The sequence below is a fragment of the Eublepharis macularius genome, chromosome 2 (assembly GCF_028583425.1).
Source record: "Eublepharis macularius isolate TG4126 chromosome 2, MPM_Emac_v1.0, whole genome shotgun sequence".
Taxonomy (NCBI): domain Eukaryota; kingdom Metazoa; phylum Chordata; class Lepidosauria; order Squamata; family Eublepharidae; genus Eublepharis; species Eublepharis macularius.
Genome location: NC_072791.1, coordinates 198,552,023 through 198,570,542, shown reverse-complemented (window position 1 = coordinate 198,570,542; position 18,520 = coordinate 198,552,023). Strand labels below are relative to the sequence as shown.

The 18,520-nt window shown below is 40.8% G+C and overlaps 1 protein-coding gene across 1 annotated transcript in view; it reads right to left on the bottom strand.

The window, feature by feature from the left end:
* MYO3B (myosin IIIB) overlaps positions 1-18,520 on the bottom strand; it is a 307,149-nt gene that overhangs the window by 16,354 nt on the left and 272,275 nt on the right. Inside the window, 3 exon segments of the mRNA XM_054972682.1 lie at positions 3,696-3,856; positions 7,997-8,043; positions 8,456-8,562. Of these exon segments, the coding sequence (XP_054828657.1) occupies positions 3,730-3,856; positions 7,997-8,043; positions 8,456-8,562 (281 nt within the window). The 3' untranslated portion in view covers positions 3,696-3,729.

Genomic DNA, 18,520 nt, shown 5'->3' with positions numbered 1-18,520 from the left:
CCTGTGGCACTCTCTGTTGCGTTTCCCCTCCCGGCATGCAACTGCCTACCTAGCCCTGGAGGATTACTGCCACAGCAGCAGCCTCCCTGGCTCATTTGCGGGGAAAGGTGGCAGGGAGCGGGCAGGCTGGCTGTTTACTCCCCCAGTGCACAGGTGGCTCCATGTCAGCGGAGCAGCACAATGAGGACTCCTTGGCTTCTTCTCTGCCCACCTCCCCCAGCCTTGCCATAGTTGCGCTGCAGCAAGGTGAAACCTTGCCTACAGTGCAGTAGCCACCACAAGCAGCTGAGGAATGGCATGTGGAGCTGGAGCCACAGCGTTGCACCCAAGGCATGCTGGGAGAGGCGGGGGGCTTCTTGGAACCCCAATATGGCACTTGCTTGCTTGTCCAGTCTGCCAGCAATTTAGCCCCGTCTTGGTTCTCCCTGCTCTGGAAGTCGGGCGGGTTCTGGGAAGGCACTCCAGAGAGCCAGGTGCCTGGGAAGCTGGAGGCCAGATAAGGGTGGGCTTGAACAGAGGGGAGCCCATAGTGTGGTCAGGTGTCTGGTATTTTGATTCTATTTCCCCCAGACAGTCCAAGAAAATACCGGACTGTCCTGGTGAAAACTGGACACTGGGTAACCCTACTTAACTACGGCGCCAAAGATACCATTGAGACCCAAGACAGCATATATGAGATGCCATACCGAGGAGGCCTGGCCTCCAAGCACGGAGCAGACTCAGCCTTTAGCTTTAGCTGCATCATTTGCTTTTCAACCAAATACATTTTCTATGTATTTGCTCTATTTGGTCTGAGTAGACCAGATCAGATTGGTCAGAATGATGATGCGATCCAGTCACCTGATATTATATGCTGCAATTGGTGAGGGAAATAAAACCCATAAAAACTATAAAGACTATATTTTCAAGGGAATATGAATTGATTTTATCTGCACATTATGGAGTGGTACAAAAGCCATAAATGAGCCAGAATGAACAGCACTCTGCAGTCATTTTTAAACCAAAATGGGGTTTCCTAAGCAAAGAAGTAAGGCTTCATTTTAGCAATGGTTCACCCAGAAGGTTGCAAGGAGGATCCAAGTTCTCACTATTTAAGGTGGAGAGGGATAAGATGCTCTTTCTGGAGGGTATCAGGGGGTGGTGACAGAGACATTGAGGCCATGGCTACGGCACTATCCAGGTGTGTAGCTACTAAATGGATAGCAGGACCTGATATGGGCGCGAGTGATTATGCTGAATGCTGGCCACTTCCCTGGCTTTTTCATCACCGGCTCCTGATACTCTTTGCTAACAGCACCTCCCTCTTCAGCCATGCTCAGTGGTTGGGGTCTGAAATACTCCCTGAATACGTCACATGAAACCACAGCTGCCTAATGCACTTATGCACTTGAGTATTTTGTATATAGGAACTGTTATATTTAGAATGATAATGTCGCTGTGACTTTGGATTGGGGAAAGGCAATCTACTTTCATTAACTGTATGAAGTGTCATATCAGCTCCCCAATTTAATAGGGTTTGGACAGTTTTGGCAATGGTTAAAATTGTAAACTGCATTGATTACATAAAATGGTATGTAAGTTGAGCAAATAAATGAATAAGTTAATACAGGCTACGTGATTCGGTCCTAGAGTTCTTGATTCTCTCGTGAAATATGGAGATCATAAAACTGGTCTTCCTTACAAAGCTGTTGTAAAGAGTACAACAAAAAAATGCACGTGAAGTAAAACACTGAAATAGCATTCTTATATAAAGATGTAAGGATGCTATTCATTAAAGGTTAATATATGTTTGTACTAAACCAATAATGCATTGAATTATATTATCAGTTTATATTCCCTTGAAAAATCTAATTTTTTTCTTTAAGTTATCCTAGTTTTGCAAAGGGTAGCTGTGTTACTCAGTTGTAGCAAAATCTTATCTGTTTGAACCTCTGACTTCCCTCGCCATCCAGTGTGTGTAACTGCTAATTCCTGTTGATTTGTGACAGGTCGCACACCTCTCGATAGCTACTCCGCCCTTTTCTCCTTACCTTGAGATTTACACTTGAAAGACTCATGATGAATCACGCCAAGCTTTGACTGCCCGCCAGCCTTCCCCCATAAGATCTTTCAGTAAGACTTCCCATTACATAATTGTCTGACAAAATGGCCTGTGACTCAGTAGAGTATTTTTTATAGGATGTATAGTTATATTATTTCTGCTTTAAAAAATCTCTATCCCACATTTCTCTCTAATTGGAGCTCAAAGCAATTTATCATGTCATCCTTCCCTCCTTCATCTCCTCATCCCCACAACAACAATCTTGTGAGGTAGGTTGGCCTGAGGGTTTGTGACGGGCCCAGGATCACCCAGCAAACATCCATGCGGTGGTGGGCAAGTGCTGTCATGTTGTAGTCAACGTACAGTGACCCCTGCTGGGTCAAGGCAAGAGATTAACAGAGGTGGTTTGCTATTGCCTGTCTCTGCATATTCTTCCTTGATGGTCTCCCATCCGAGTACTAACCAGGCTAACTCTGCTTAACTTCCCAGTTCTGATGATATCAGGCCCACCTGGGTCATCCACATCAGGGAAAGCTTCCATATCAGAGTGGAGATTTGAACCCAGTTGCCTTCAGGTCCCAGTCCTACACTCTAACCACTATGCCATACCAGCTCTCAATCTATAGCTTTAACCATTTACCCAATTTACCAGGAACAGGTTGATTGGCCTATAATTTCCTGGTTCCACCCAGATCCCCTTTCAAAAATCAAAACATTTTCATAAGCTGATCTACCTGAATGAAAAGAGAACTTTTTTTTTTAAGAATAATATAAACCACAGAGCATATAACTTGGTTTCTTGAGGTTATATCAAGTACCAGCCTTGGTCTTCTTGTTTCCAACTTCAGTCACAAGAACATTATAAAATGCTAAGTCAAGTGATTTTAGTAATGTGCTGCTAACTATTTTGACACTCGGCCCTTTGATGTTTCGTTTCCTTGGGGGAAATAAAAGTCACATGGTCTATTGCAAAATATTCTTTTTGCAAGATAAGGTTAAAATCACAATTCAGCATTTTAAATGGTTACTCTACCATTTTTTTCCAACTGTGCTAATTCTTCCAAGTGTTATAAACTAAACTACACTGTGCCATGCTTTTCTTACAAAGGTGTTCTCATAAATAGGAAACCCACCAGAAGCTGTGCTAGTATGTCATAATGGTTAGGATAGCATTCTGTTGTAGAAAGAAGCCATATTTTCGAAGAAGAGGCTGCAAAATATAAACACAGATTTAGCTTGGTTGCCTTCTTTCCTAGGGCAGACATGAGTCTATGTTGAATGCGTCGCTATTTTTGGCAAGGGTATCACAGCGTGGTTTCTCTAAAATTATATTGTAATGTATTCTACCTTTCCACTGAGCAATCTTTGATGACTTCCTGCACCTTATGAAATGTTTATTTTACATTTGGAAAGCAAGAAAATGATTTTCTAAATCAGAGATCGCAAAACTGAAGAGTGACGTTTCAATAGAACTGGAATGGCGTGAATCCTACCCTCCATTTAAATGGCTCTCCTGTTGGAGGAAGACTCCTTAAGGTGGATGAAGGTTTCAAACTTTGTTGAGCGGATTGGTAGGATACATGCCACTACTTTATATATTTATGCACGTGTTACACACACACCAGAAACTAGAAACATGTGCTTGGATTCTTACCAGCATTGCGCCAGAAGAGTTAAGTGGTAAAAGCTCAGCTCTGAAAGGACACTCCTCTGGAGGAAGGAAGAGCTTGGGGTGTGTTGTCTTCTTCTGAGACAGAATCAGCAGCTGACAATGATTTGTAGTACTCATCCTCCCAATCAAGGACTTTTATTTGCCTAGGGGGGAAAAAGAAAACACAAGCCGCTCTGAAGGTGATCCACATGTTTTGAAGTTTATGTTACAAGGGTACAAGAAGTGCCTTTGCCTGGATAGTGAAACAAAAACAATTGTATGCTTGACAACTGCTTGGCTGCTGGTGGTAAAGAATTCTGCTTCACAGGAAGGATCTTTGGAGTGTATCAGGGTCTGCACTACCTTAGTTCCTACGATCGCTGGACAGAATTCAAGGGGTTGGCTTTGACTGATGGCACTTCCAGGTCCTCAGGCCTGGGCTACTGCCAGCATTTGAGGGTGCTAGCCATACTAAAAAAAAGAAAATGACAATGTGTGTTGAACATAAAAACAAATTGTGAAACTTATCAAATGCCCCCCTCCCCAAATTAACAAGTGTCTAGCATGAGCTTGAGGCTTAGGCCATTTGGCCCTTCTGCCACCCTCTCCAAAGGGCCCTGGGTACTTCCAGATCTCCGGTGCTTTAAATCAAAATGTTCCATCCATGAAGCACAAATTCTAGCAGATAAGCAAAGGTATAGCAAGCACCTGTTATGATCACACTGGATTCTCTGGGGTTAAGAAGATCAGTATAAGGGTGGTGGAGGCAGCCCTCCTGTCACAAATCCTGGCTGTATAAAGTACTTCTTCAATTAGGTACTTTCTGTTTCCGGGCCTGTGTTCCGACTCCAGCTACTATTGGGATTTCTTGACACACATGGTAAATGAGACTGGTTGAATGATTCCATTGTCAAGAGAACATTTGAAAGATTACATTTTGCATAGCAAGTGTTTCTTAAATAAGTCAGATCATTTTTTTAAAAAAAAATTGATTCTGGCAAATGGGTGTATGAGGAGGGTATATCTACTAGACTTGCAGCGATGGGATCATAGGGTTGAAGAGGGGCCTTTTGTTCTCCTGATCCTCCACTAACAGGACAGAAGGAGCAATTTGGTCTGAGAGGCAAGATGCCCAGACCAGATACCCAGAGATGCCCTGCCCCTCCCATCCCATGACAGCTGACGTCAGTTGCTGAGGTTGCCTAGCAGCAACATGGTGGGGGTGTTTTTATTAACTGGGCTCAGAGCAGCAGATCAGTAGTAGAGTAACAGTAGACCTGCCTGAGAGCTGGGGAGAGCAGGTTAAAGATGTGACAGACGGACAGGCAGACAGACAAGCTGCCAAATTTGGCTTGGGAAATTTCTGGAGATTTGGGGGTTGGTGCCAGGGGAGGGCAGAGTTTGAGGAGTGGAAGGAGTACAATTGAGATGTGATGCCCTAGAGCTCGCCCTCTGAAGCTGCCATCTTCTCCATGGAATTAATTTGTATAATCTAGAGATCAGCAGGCTTACTATCCCCCCAGTCAGGGCAGGGGAGCCCTCACTGCCAGTGGGAGCTTCTTGTTGCTGCTCAGCTGGTTGGTGGGGGGAGGGAAATGGTGGGGAAAGGGAGGGGGCACCAGCTGCTTCCCAATATGCTGAAGTCATTTCTGTGTTTGCAGAAGTGACACCAGCATGTCACCAGAGGATGCCAGGGACGGTCTGGAATTTGGGCAAAACTCTATGGTTAAATATCAGCACATCCCCAGTGATACACTGATGTCACTTCCGGATGCACAGGACTGACAGCGTGCCACCAGAAACATGATGATGTTACCCGTGACCTGCTAAGTCCTTTCCACCCCCCCCCCACCCCCCACTGACAACCAGGCAACCCCATGAGATCAGTTGTAATTCTGGGAGAACTCCAGTCCCTACTTGGGCTTGGCAACTCTAACAGATATACAGACAGAACTGGGGTGCTAGCTTTCATTAGCTTTGTATTCCCAGGTTTATAATAGCAGCACAAAAACCAGTCTGGCCCTATCACAGACTCATTTATTTTGACTTTAAAAGATATTACTGTAATCAGTAAAGGTATAAAAATAGGGCTGCTCTAGGATACATTTTTTTTATTTTAATTTTTAGTTTCTTTATCAAAATATGCAAATTGCACAGCAAATCTGCAACATAGCATACAATTCATATCTCCAATATATATAATTTGCCAATAAATACATATTTAAAAATAATAATAAACATAACCAAAAACGAAAAGGAAACAGAGAAAAATAAACTAGGCAAGGGGAAAAAGAGATGAAAAAGGGACCGATGAAAGGTAAATTTAATGGCAAGGCAGGATAGCCATCTATTCCACTTATTTTCCTGTGTTGCACAACAGACTGCATAGTGAGTTAATCTAATTGTACATTAATGCAGAAACATCACCGGATTTCTGTTTTAACATTTTCCTCAGGCTTTGTCCTGTTCCAAAATTTATAATATGGTTGCCAAATTCTTATCTTGGGCAGTCTGTTTCTCTTCCCACATCCAGCTTTAACTGTAATCTAGTCCCCCCCCCACACACAGGTCGAATCTTCCCAAAGAATCTTAAGACCTCCCATAATGATTAAGTGCCTCTTACAGTATGGATAGCTGATCCGTGGTAGACATTTCCAGGATTTATACTAATCCAGTGTCTACAGTCAAGTAACACTGGAATAAATGACTACTACTGTTGGCAATAGCTAGGTAGTTATTATTCACATTTGTGTATCAACATTAATAAGTATGATTGGGCCCCAGGAGGCAGCCACATAAATGGCATAATGGGACAGAATGCTACTTGAGCAAGACTTGTGTTTCTTAGGAAAAAAATGAAACCTGGGCCGTTTCCAGACGGCCCCCCGCCTCGCGAAACGTCGCGCGTCGTCGCGCGTCGTTGCGCAGAAAACGCGAAATATCGCGTTTTCTCGCGCGAGTTTTGCGCGACGTCGCGCAAAACTCGCGCGAGAAAACGCGATATTTCGCGTTTTCTGCGCAACGACGCGCGACGACGCGCGACGTTTCGCGAGGCGGGGGGCCGTCTGGAAACGGCCCTGTACAATTACTATTATTATTAGAAGATAACAATAAAAGGGTTTTCAATACTATTACTATTAAAGGAAGGAGGGAAGGTGACATGATATAGCCCAATCCCGTAAGATCTCGGAAGCAAAGCAGGGTCAGTACTTGGATGGGAGACCACCAAAGAAAACTCAGTAGAGGAAGGTAATGGCAAACCACCTCTGCTTCTCACTTTCCTTGACAGCCCCTGTACAAACACACACACTATTAAAGGAAGTCCTAAATGGATCTTCAAGAGATGTTCTGTAGTTTTGGCTTTATTTATTCTAATACAAGTCAACGAGATAACTTTATGTAAAATTGCAGAGACACTGCGAAACCATTTTGTTTGGGTCGCTTTGGGGGTGGCTCAGGAAAAATCTGTAATAAATCTGCACTACATTTACACTGCTATCCTATGCAGAGTCACACCCTTCTAAATCTATTGTCATCAATGGACTTAGAAGGCTATAACTTTGCTTAGGACTATGCAGCCAATAAGATACGTTGACAGTAGTTTAGCATTATTTTATTGCCAGAGAGCACAGTGGCTGACCTGGGCCTTCACAGGAAGATAAACAAGCATTCCACACTTCAGAACTAACGGAACAGTCAAATTTTACCTTCATAGAAGGACAAGGAAAAAAGTATCCCCTTTGCCAAGAACTAAAAAGGAATGTATGTTGTCTTATTCTGTTTTAGGGTCAAATGCTTGGCCTCCCTCTGTCTTCAACGGCTCCCTGCTGTGGGCCAGAAGAAGACTTGCCCTACTGACCTTGTGCTCATCCTTGATAGGGATGAACGCTGTTTACAGTTGAAGCCTAAGCAGAGTCTTGCCCCTCCAAGTCCATCAAAGTCAATGGGCTTTGACAGGTGTAACTCTGCTTAGGATTGCACTGTCTGCCACTTGTCTCAAATCCCTTCCAAAATAAGCAGAGAACTAAAGCAAAACTTTGCTTGGATTCTGGTGACTAGAATCTTTTTCTTTCCCCAGTTTGCAAGAGACAGTTCTCATTTTTTATACAGACAGCATGAAATGCAAGTTTCTTATTTGCTTCTGTACAAAAACGTCCCAAGTTGCTACAGAGAAAAAGACTTTACTGTTTATTTTTAGGTGTCTCTCTAGAAAGGTTTTTTTTTTTTTGGTGTGCCTTTTCTGTAATATCACAAAGGACTTCTTCTGTTTACAGTTGCTAAGAACTAAGAAGCTAGATATTTACCCAAGTTTTCTTGGCTTCCTCTTGCTCCCTTGATATTCTAGAGATCCCTGTGGAGAGGGCCAAGAACACACAGTCAAAGCAAAGCAGCAAGTCGTTAATTTTTAATTCAAAGTGATTTTGTGTTGAATGCAAGCAGATGCTGATAATATCAGAAGTCACAGCATAATTTTTTTGATCAAAGGGTTCCAGCGAGCCTGATGAAGCATGCATCTTGCTCGTCTTTGATAAACCACATCAATTATTCACCGTGAAGGCAGACATCCTGACATGAAAGCAACAGATAAAGAGCATAAGCACATGTTCAAGACGAGAGAGCCGAAGAACGTCAGGAGGGGCTGCAGGGGTGGTGGTGTTGCGGGCTGGGAGGTGAGGCTAGAGGGGTTGGAACAGGTATTAATAACAAAATTATTAACTGGAAACAAAGCCAATAGAACAGCTTTATTGCCACTTTGAACTCACATTTAACTGGTTATAATACAAGTTGTCCTCGGGGCTATTCAGCATTTTGGGCTGCTGACACCGTCGGCGGGGGGCCTTGAGCTTCTGTTCCAGAACACACTCCGAACCTGAAAAGAGGAGAAACACGGCTGAGATCTCAGGCATGCCAGCTGCTGTCAACGTCTTGGCATATTTTAGAACCAAAAGAATATCCCGTCTTATCAATTTCCTGGAATTCTTCACCGACTTGGTCCATTCTAACTAGGCACTTTGGGAATACTGGTGTGTTATGTTTGGAATCAAACTTAGTTGTTGTTGTTTTTTTAAAAATTGAGTTCATTTTCTATTTTATATACTTACCCCAGCCCATGTATGTTCGGCGCAATCCTAAACAAAGTTTGATGGACTTAGAAAGGCATAGGACTGTACTGTGTATTTCTTTGAACAGGGTGGTGACTAAGCTAGAGTTATAATCAGAGAAACTCCCAGACTTTAGCCCCTATCGTTGGTTCACTGAAAGAGTCACCCTATATATTTCATGTCTGTTGAGCCAGCCCTAACAGCAAAAAGAATATTTTATTACTGCCTTTAAAATATGTATTAAAAGGTATCTCTTGGAGCAGAGGAACAATTGATTAGAAGAAGGGGGGATTTAGTAGGTTACTTTAATAAATGAGAGCTCTAAGGACAGAAGCGCCTTGCTGGATCAGACCAGAGTCCGTCACGTCTAGAATGCTGAGTTTGGCGGCGGGGGGGGGGGAGTGTTTTCTGTCCACTGTTGTATTTCCTCCACAGATATACTACTTTTGAACAGGCAGGTTCCAGTTATTATCATGGCACATTACAGTTGAGAAGCCGGATCATTATTATTTTATTAAAAACCAACATTATTTCATTTATTTATTTGTTTGTTTGTTTGACTCTCCCCACTGGTGCAGGCTCAGAGTGGATCACAACCAGGTTTAAAATACAATACAATGTGCAATAAATAGACAGTGCAAAACTAAAACAATTAAAACTGGTAGTAAAAGTTCAAAAACAGGCAGTGCGTTGCACAATCCCACATAATCCTTGAGTCCATGGTGGCCGGGGACAACAACAGATAACCAAAAACCAGGCGGGGGACTCCTCCCCCCCCAGTAGGAGGCCGAAAAGGAGGCTCGCCTGCCTCAACCACCAAAAGCTTGGTGGAGCATCTCCGTCTTACAGACCCGGCAGAATGATAATAAATCCTGCTGGGCCCGAGTTGTCTCAGACAGAGATTTCCACCAGGTTGGGGCCAGGGCCGAAAAGGCCCGGGCCCTGGTCGAGGCAAGGCGGATCTCCTTGGGGTCGGGGACAAATATGGTCATATTTGTGTGCAATTATTTATTTTCTTTTAAGTTCTCACGTACTTGAAATGTCTTATATTTTAGTGGGTAAAGATCCGATTTTTCTAACCTGGGGTCTATTTATACATATGTCTCAGCATATGCAATGTATGTGCCCATAAGATTTTGTTACTGCCTCACAAAATAATGTGTGAATTGGTGAAAGTGAAGCAAGTCCCATCAAAAACATTTTGAATTTTCATAGGGAAAAAAGCCTCTTTCAGCTATATAGGACATCTAAGACAAAACAAGCTCTACACATTAATTCCTCAAATTGTTTCTCATTTATTTTAGATATTTATACCGTGCTTTTCTCCCCATTGGGGATCCAAAGCAGTTTACAACATTGTTCTCCCCTCCTCCATTTTATCCTCACAACAACAATCCTGTGAGGTAACTGAGGCTGGGCAATTGACCCAAGGCCACCCAATTAGTTTTCATAGTAGAGTCGGGAATGGATTCTAACTTGGACCTTCCAGGTCCTAGTCCAACATTCTTAGCACTAGACAACACTGGCTCTTAACCAATTAACAATATTGGAAGTAACTTCATAAACTGAAGATCTGAGATAGCATCCTGGGTCAAGGCTTGTCAGGTGGGAGGCTTTGTTGCCCACCACTGCTTGGAGCAGTGAGAGGAGAATTTTAAATAACAGCAACATTGCCAATGTCGCAACGGAACAACCTGGTAGTGACAAGGGGTAGCTCTAGGAATCACTGGAAAGAATTTCCAGTGGTTCCTCAAGCTACTTTGTCATTTCTAGGTTGTGCCTGGAAGTGACAAAGTGATGTCAGCATGCACCCCCCCCCCGAGTCCCTGCCCCCAGCCCTCCCGCCAGCCTGGCAACCCTAACTGCACCCCACAGAGAATGACAGTTTCTAGTTTTCCTTGCTGGGAGTAGGGAGTCATCTCCGTCTACGGGCTTGTGAAACCATCATGAATAACTCTTGTCAGCTGTGACAAGAGGAATATTAATGGACTTAAATGCAAGAGAGGAGAAAGGAAGAAAAGAGACATGAAATTATGGAAAAAATTAAAGCCAAAGAGATACAACTTAAGAAAAGACCAGGGAAGAAGAAAATATACCAGGATATAAAAATTCTGCAAGAACAACTGACGGCAATGAATAATAAAGAATTGGAGTGGAATTTGAAAAAAATGAATCAAAAACTATTTGAGGGTGCAAACAAACCTGGGAAATATCTAGCTTGGCAATTAAAAAAGAAAAAAGAGAAGAAAACTATAATTAAAATCCGAGAAGAGGATAAAATACTGTTGGATCAACCAGCTATTAGTAAAGCTTTTTTTAAATTCTATGCAAAATTGTACCAAAAAAAGGAGGTGAACAGAGATTCAATAGCGGAATATTTGGAGAAAACGAAGCTTCCAATGATGTCAGAGGAATGGAAAGAAAAGTTAAACAGAGAAGTGACAGAGGAAGAAATAAAAGAAGCTATACAATCAACTAAATTGGGGAAAGCACCAGGCCCGGATGGAATAACGGAAAAGTTCTATAAAATGATGGCTAATGAATTGGCACCTTTTTTAAGAGAGGTAATGAATGAAATCTTGCAAGGCCAAAGGATTCTGACTCATGGAACGAAGCCAACATATCGTTCATTCCGAAAGACGGACAAGATCTGACTAATGTTAAAAATTATCAGCCAATTTCGTTGTTGAATAATGATTACAAGATATTTGCAAAAATTTTGGCGGAGAGGTTAAAGGGATGGCTGTTGGAATTTATTGCAGAAGAACAGGCTGGATTTTTACCTAATAGACAAATTAAGGATAACCTAAGGACAGTAATAAACGCTATTGAATACTATGACAAGCATTGTGATAGGGAAGTTGGTTTCTTCTTCGAAGATGCGGAAAAAGCATTTGACAATCTGAATTGGGACTTTATGTTTGCCACTATGGAAAAGCTGCAAATGGGAGAAAAGTTCATACAAGCAGTGAAAGAAATTTATAAAGACCAGTGTGCAGCGATTGTAGTGAATGATGATTTGACCAAAAAACTGAAAATAAGCAAAGGTACAAGACAGGGCTGCCCTTTGTCTCCATTGTTGTTTATTCTGATTTTGGAAATATTGTTGATTCAAATACGAGAGGACAATACAATTCGAGGCATAAAAATAAAGGAATTTTCCTACAAAGTCAGAGCATTTGCGGATGATGTAATGGTAATAGTAGAAGATCCAATAGACAACATGCCAAAAATAATAGATAAAATAAAGGAATTTGGAGACTTGGCTGGATTTTATGTGAATAAAAAGAAGTCGAAGATATTGTGTAAGAATAACAAAGCAAAGCAAAAACAGCAAGAACTAATGAAGATAACGGATTGTGAGGTAACCAATAAAGTGAAGTATCTAGGCATTGAGCTGACTGCGAAAAATATAGATTTATTTAAAAATAATTATGAGAAACTGTGGTTACAAATAGAAAGAGATTTGATAAAATGGAATAAATTAAACTTGTCATGGTTGGGAAGAATAGCAGCAATCAAGATGAATGTGTTACCACGTGTGATGTTTTTGTTTCAAACAATCCCAATTATCCGAGACTTCAAACAATTTGATAAATGGCAAAGGAAAATCTCAGACTTTGTGTGGGCAGGCAAGAAACCCCGTGTGAAAATGAAAGTATTACAAGATTCAAAAGAAAGAGGTGGACTGCAACTGCCAAATATAAGATTATACTACGAAGCAATATGTTTGGTATGGTTAAAAGATTCGATAATGCTAAAAGACCATAAATTTCTGGCTTTGGAGGGACATAAAAAACTGTTTGGATGGCATGCATATCTGTGGTACGACAAAGTAAAAGCGGACTCTATGTTTTTGCATCATTATATTAGAAGAAGCCTTTTCCAATCTGGAAGAAATACAAGGACTGTATGGAAGATGGTATTCCCTCATGGGTGGTACCATACAAAGTACTAGATCCGAGAGCTGTTTATAATGAACAACGTTTAACCTATAAAGAGATAACAATAATGGAACATAAAAGGTTAAAAATAAAAACACAAGAAGAGTTATCTCCTCATTATGGATGGTTTCAATATAGGCAAATCAGAGATCTTTACAATTTGGACTGCTCAAAAGGAGGAATAAGATTAGAAAAGTCGGAATTAGAAGAAGTGATTTTACAAGAAGGTAAAAAAGAAATCTTGAAAATTTATAAAATACTTCTAAAATGGCACACGGAAGATGAAACAGTTAGTCCAGATGGTGAAATGGGCAATAAATTTTCATAAAGAAATAACAATGGAAGCTTGGGAGCATTTGTGGAAAAATACACTGAAGATTTCGACTTGTACAAATATTAAAGAGAATGTATATAAAATGATGTACAGGTGGTATCTAACACCAAAGAAAATTGCGCGAGGAAATACTAATATGTCAGACAGATGCTGGAAATGTAAAAAGCATGAAGGATCATTATACCATATGTGGTGAACTTGTGAGGTAGCTAAGCAATACTGGGGAGATATAATTGAAGTAATTAATGAGGTTTTGCAAACCCAAATAAATAAGAACCCAGAATTGCTGCTACTGAACTTGGGAATGGAAGATGTTCCAATACAGTACAGAACATTGTTATTTTACATGACTACAGCAGCAAGACTTTTATATGCGCAGAAATGGAAAGTACAAGAAATAACAACTACAGAAGATTGGATTTACAAATTGTTGTACATGGCTGAGGTGGATAAAATGACAAGAAAACTCAAAGACCTTGATCCAGGAGAATATATTGCAGATTGGGGGAAATTGAAACAATATTTAGAAAAAAAATGGGATGTGAAAGGAGGACTGTGGCAGTTTGAGAACTATTAATTTGTGATTTCTTAAATAGAAGAGAGAAGTAACTTTACCATTAATGGGAAAATTTAGCTATTAATTAACCTAAGCTAGTATTACTATTAAGAGACTTTATCAAAAATATACAGTTTAAACAGTGATGTAGAGAATGGATATATTAGTGGATTTGATAGAGTATATATAAGAGAATTTGAATATGCTTAGAGTAAGAGATATAATACATATATGATTTAGAAGAATGTAATGGAAAATAAGTTAAGTAATAAGATAGGTTAAGGGTTGGAAAGCTGTTGGAAGTATACAAGGAGGGGGGAGGGAAAGGGTGGGGGTTGAAATAAATTAGGTATGATGGGGAGTGTATGTAATAACTATGTACTCACCAATAAATTTTTTTTAAAAAAAAATGAATAACTCTTGTCTCAGCTGATGAACTCACGTTTTTTGCATAACAGTAAAGAGATTAACTAACTTTATTGTAGCATAAGCTTTCGAGAACCACAGCTCTCTTTGTCAGATGCAAAGAGAGCTGTGGTTCTCGAAAGCTTTTGCTACAATAAAGTTGGTTAGTCTTAAAAGTGCTACTGGACTCTTTACTATTTTGCAACTACAGACTAACATGGCTAACTCCTCTGGATCTATATCTTTTGTACGAGTTTGTTCATTTGTAAAAACTCTTCTTGCAAAAACAACTCACCTGTAAATTCTCAGTTGTTATATTTGTTGCAGTTAATGTAAGTTGAGTAGAACATGTGCCTAAACAGTGGCTATTGTGTGTGAGAAAACAGATAGACAACACACATACCATCTTCCCTGTCTGTTCATATATCTAATGTGGGCTCTAGTCCATGTGTCATGTATGCCTGCATACCTGCCAATAATGTGTTTTGCATTTTGTGCTGATCATAACTGTTTGCTAAGGTTGTATTCTGTATACTGTATAAATCATCTGAGAGTGTGTTAACTGCTAACATGTAATGTACTGGGCCAGTGGGGGTTGACTGTTATCTGTTGAAAGTATTTACTTCTGGAGCAAGTGTCCTTGGATGCAAGCTGCGGGCAGCGAGCAATGTATCTTTTCTCAGAGACTGGGATGATTCCATTCTGTACTTTGTCTAGCCTAAACTAATCAGTTCCCGTGTAACTCTTTGGGGTTTCCGCGCCAGTCAATGGACCCAAAGGGTGGGAAGTTTCCCTATAATTAGTAGTGCCCTTTTTTGAATAGTCACTTCTGCCAATTGCTACCTTTGTGTGAACACTTTGAACTGTATGGATCTATAATAAAAGTTACTTCAACCAATGCACCCAAGTGCTTGCTGTGAGGGACTTGGGGATCTAACTGCCAGGGACTGGCATTATGATTCTTAATGCCACAATACATGGATTAGCTTTTAAAGTACCACTGGACTTCTTTGATATTTTGCTGCAACCGACTAACTTCTATAGCTACTTTCCTAGAATTTAACACTATGGAAAGCAATAGATTGAACTTTACAGAGCAGAAACCCATCAATTTCTAGCTTTTTAGATTAGGGTTAAAATATCATATGAGACTATCTCTTCTGATGTGTCCCACTGCAATCTCTGCAATCAACTGTGAATGCTGCTCTCAACAATATCATTTCCATGGATGCTTCAGGTGATAAGTGCACAAAGAGAGGAATTCTCAGTGGTTGGTTACCCTCCAACTATGGAACCTTTTTCTTTAAAACATTTACACTTCTGCCTGCCCTCATCAGCAATGCTGCCATGGCAGTTCCAGACAACCAGTTAAAACTATAAAACAATGAGAACCACATAAAACCCACAGACAATAAATAGGTCAGAGGGGCTTGGGGAGGGGATGGGGAAGATTACACCATGGGCTGGAATGAAAACAGTAACAGGAAAATCTGCATAAAAACTCAATAGGAGGGAAAACCTTAATCAAAATACCAGGGAAAATAAGAATGTTTTTACTTGGCACTTAAACCTCAGTCTCTCTCTACACGAGACATCTTACATAAGGATGCTCAAGTGTAGAGACGCGATGTTAGCTGGAAAGTATAGTTTAAAAGGACAGATTTCTGTCAATTTCACCTCTCTACAGGAGGGTAATTTAAAACAGCTGAGGGAGATCCCTCCTCAGAGAGTTTGTTAATTTCATCTTGGCTTCCCAGAAGGCTCTGTCAATTTCACCTTCCCTGTGGGATGTCTCCTATAGAGAGACTCAATAGTGCTAGTTTTTAACTTATTGGCTCTAAACAGTTTGGGGCTGAGCAACTTGAAGGATTGCTTCCTTCTGTATTCTCCAGCCCACCAATTATGATCCTTTTTTCAAACCGCTCTCTGTGCCCTTACCTGTACAGAGATGAGTTAGGTGGTGACCACAAACATGGCCTTTTCAGTACTGGCACCTTATCTTTGGAATGCCCTTCTCCTCCAGGCTAACCTACTGCCTACCTTAATTTCCACTAGGCACCAGGCCAAAACATTTATTTTTATTCAGACTTTTAACAAAAAGGTTCTGTTGTATGGTTCACTTCTAGTCTGAGGACAGTTTTATAAATATCATTTCAGGCTGCTTAATTTTGCATGCTGTTTTTATGCCCTGTTTTTAATGGCTTGTTTTGTTCTATTGCACTGCTTTAGTTGTGACTGTGAGCTGCTTCAAGTAGGTATCTGGAGAGGCACCATAGAAATCTCTAAATAAATTGAGCTTGATACCTAGTGAATCAGTGTGTGTGTTTGCGTGCATGTGTGTACACGCATGTATGGAGGGGGGGAAATTCCAAATCAAGATATCAGAAAAGGCCCCATCTCTGGGGTTTTCCTGATATGCATGTTTATATGGGAATTTCCATCAGTCCAAGTCGGAGCATCTTTTGGAAGCACTGTGAACTCCACCTATTTGAGTTGGCTTTTAGAACTCAGAGATCCAGGGTTTTATTATGTTTGGCTCATCTTTATTTTTCTTACTTGTTCCCAATCTTCAGGATGGGACACGTTGATATCAAAATAATTTATCAACAGACTGGTTCTGAGAGGTGCAGTGTCAGGATGACACTGGGTAAGTTTAAGGTCACTTGAAATGGTGTTTATGGTTTTTTTGAAACCAGAAACATATTGGAGAAGAACACAGGCAATGTTCTAAGGACTGCCAAAGAATGCAAAATTCTATTCATAGATCCTGATAATGCAACAAATCTGTATCTTGGGCAAAACTCTTCATACAAAACAGTCACATGGAAGCCAATATATAGCAAAGAAGGCTGTTGCACCTTATCTCTTGAGATGGTACAAGTAAATGGTAAACGAACAGTGCAATCCGAAGCAGAGTTACTCCAGTCTAAGCCCATTGAAGTCTCCAGAAGACTGGAGTAACTCTGTTTAGGATTGCACCGTAAGTGGTTTAAATGTTGTGTCATTGTCTGCAATTCCTTTCTCCTCCTCCAGCCACTGCATTAGTTGCACGCACGGTTCTCCTCTAGTTTTTTAGTCTATTCACATTCTGATTTAGTGAAGTCTTATGTTAGCTCTCCAGTCTGATACAATCTCTTCTGCATCATTCCTGGGTGGTCTGCCGTTTGCCTCCTCCAAAGGAAATGCCCTTTCCCTGAGCCTATTTGTCTTGTGTGTGTAAGTAGGCTAAAATATGACTGGTTAAGAAAATCTGGTAGTATTTACCACAGAGACCATATCGAGGCGAAACCACATTTATGTATGATTTCTGCTATATCATTTAAACATATATTGAAAACAACGTTCATACATATTTATCTGCTAAAAAGTTAAAAGGTCAAATTACAAGTTTATCGATTTGCCAAGTTATTTACAAGAATGCAGAAACAAGATGAATCATGGTTGTTAGAGCCTTAGGTATTCTATGGATCTATGCAAAATATTAGAATAGCAAGCGTTCCACCATCAAACATCATATCTTTGACTTTCTGAACATGGCCAGATCTCTGCATCCACTTGACTATCTCTCTTGCTTCACCCCTTCAGCTACATTGTCTGCACCTTACTTTGTTTCTCCTGTGTGCCTGTTTTCTTTTATGTCTTTTGCTGGCGAGGTCAGTAATGGAGTGTCTTGAGGGGACTGATATGCTGTCCCCTTTGGCTTCAGTATATTGCCATTTTTAATATCAGATTTGTTCTTTTGCATAGAGACAGACTTCTTTGTCCTATGTAGATGGCAGAAGGTCACTGTTGACAGGAGCTTTATATTTTTTAAAATTTTTATTTTATTTTTACTTCATTTATACCCAGCCTTTCTCCCCAGTGAGGACCCAAAGTAGCTAACATCATTCATTTTCCCCTCACAACAACCCTGTAATGTAGGTTAGGCTGAGAATATATGACTGGCGCAAAGTCACCAAGTGAGCTTCCATGGCCTAGTAGTGGAATCAAACCTTGGTCACTCAGAACCGAGTTCATCATTCTAGGCACTACGTATCACATTGGAGGATAATAGGTCAATAAACTTGTGGAAGTATAGCTTATACTATGAGATCCTGTAATCATATTGTCTAAGTGGATATCAGAACAGAATTGGCATCTGAATTCTATCACAGACACTAGTTTCTAGGACTGTTACTCTTTTGAATACACGAAGCTACCTTATATTGAGCCAGACCATTGGTTTGTCATTACTGTCTAGTTTGACTGGCAGCAGCTTTTCAAGGTAACAACAACAACAACAACAACAACAACAACAACAACAACAACAACAACAACAACAACAACAACAACAACAACGTGCTTATATACCACCCTTCTGGACAGATTTGTGCCCACTGAAAGCAGTGAACAAATTCAGTGGCTTACCCAAGGCTACCTGCTGAGCTCATGGCAGTAGCGGGAATCAAACCAGCAGAGTGCTTCACAGCCCAACCACTTAACCAAAG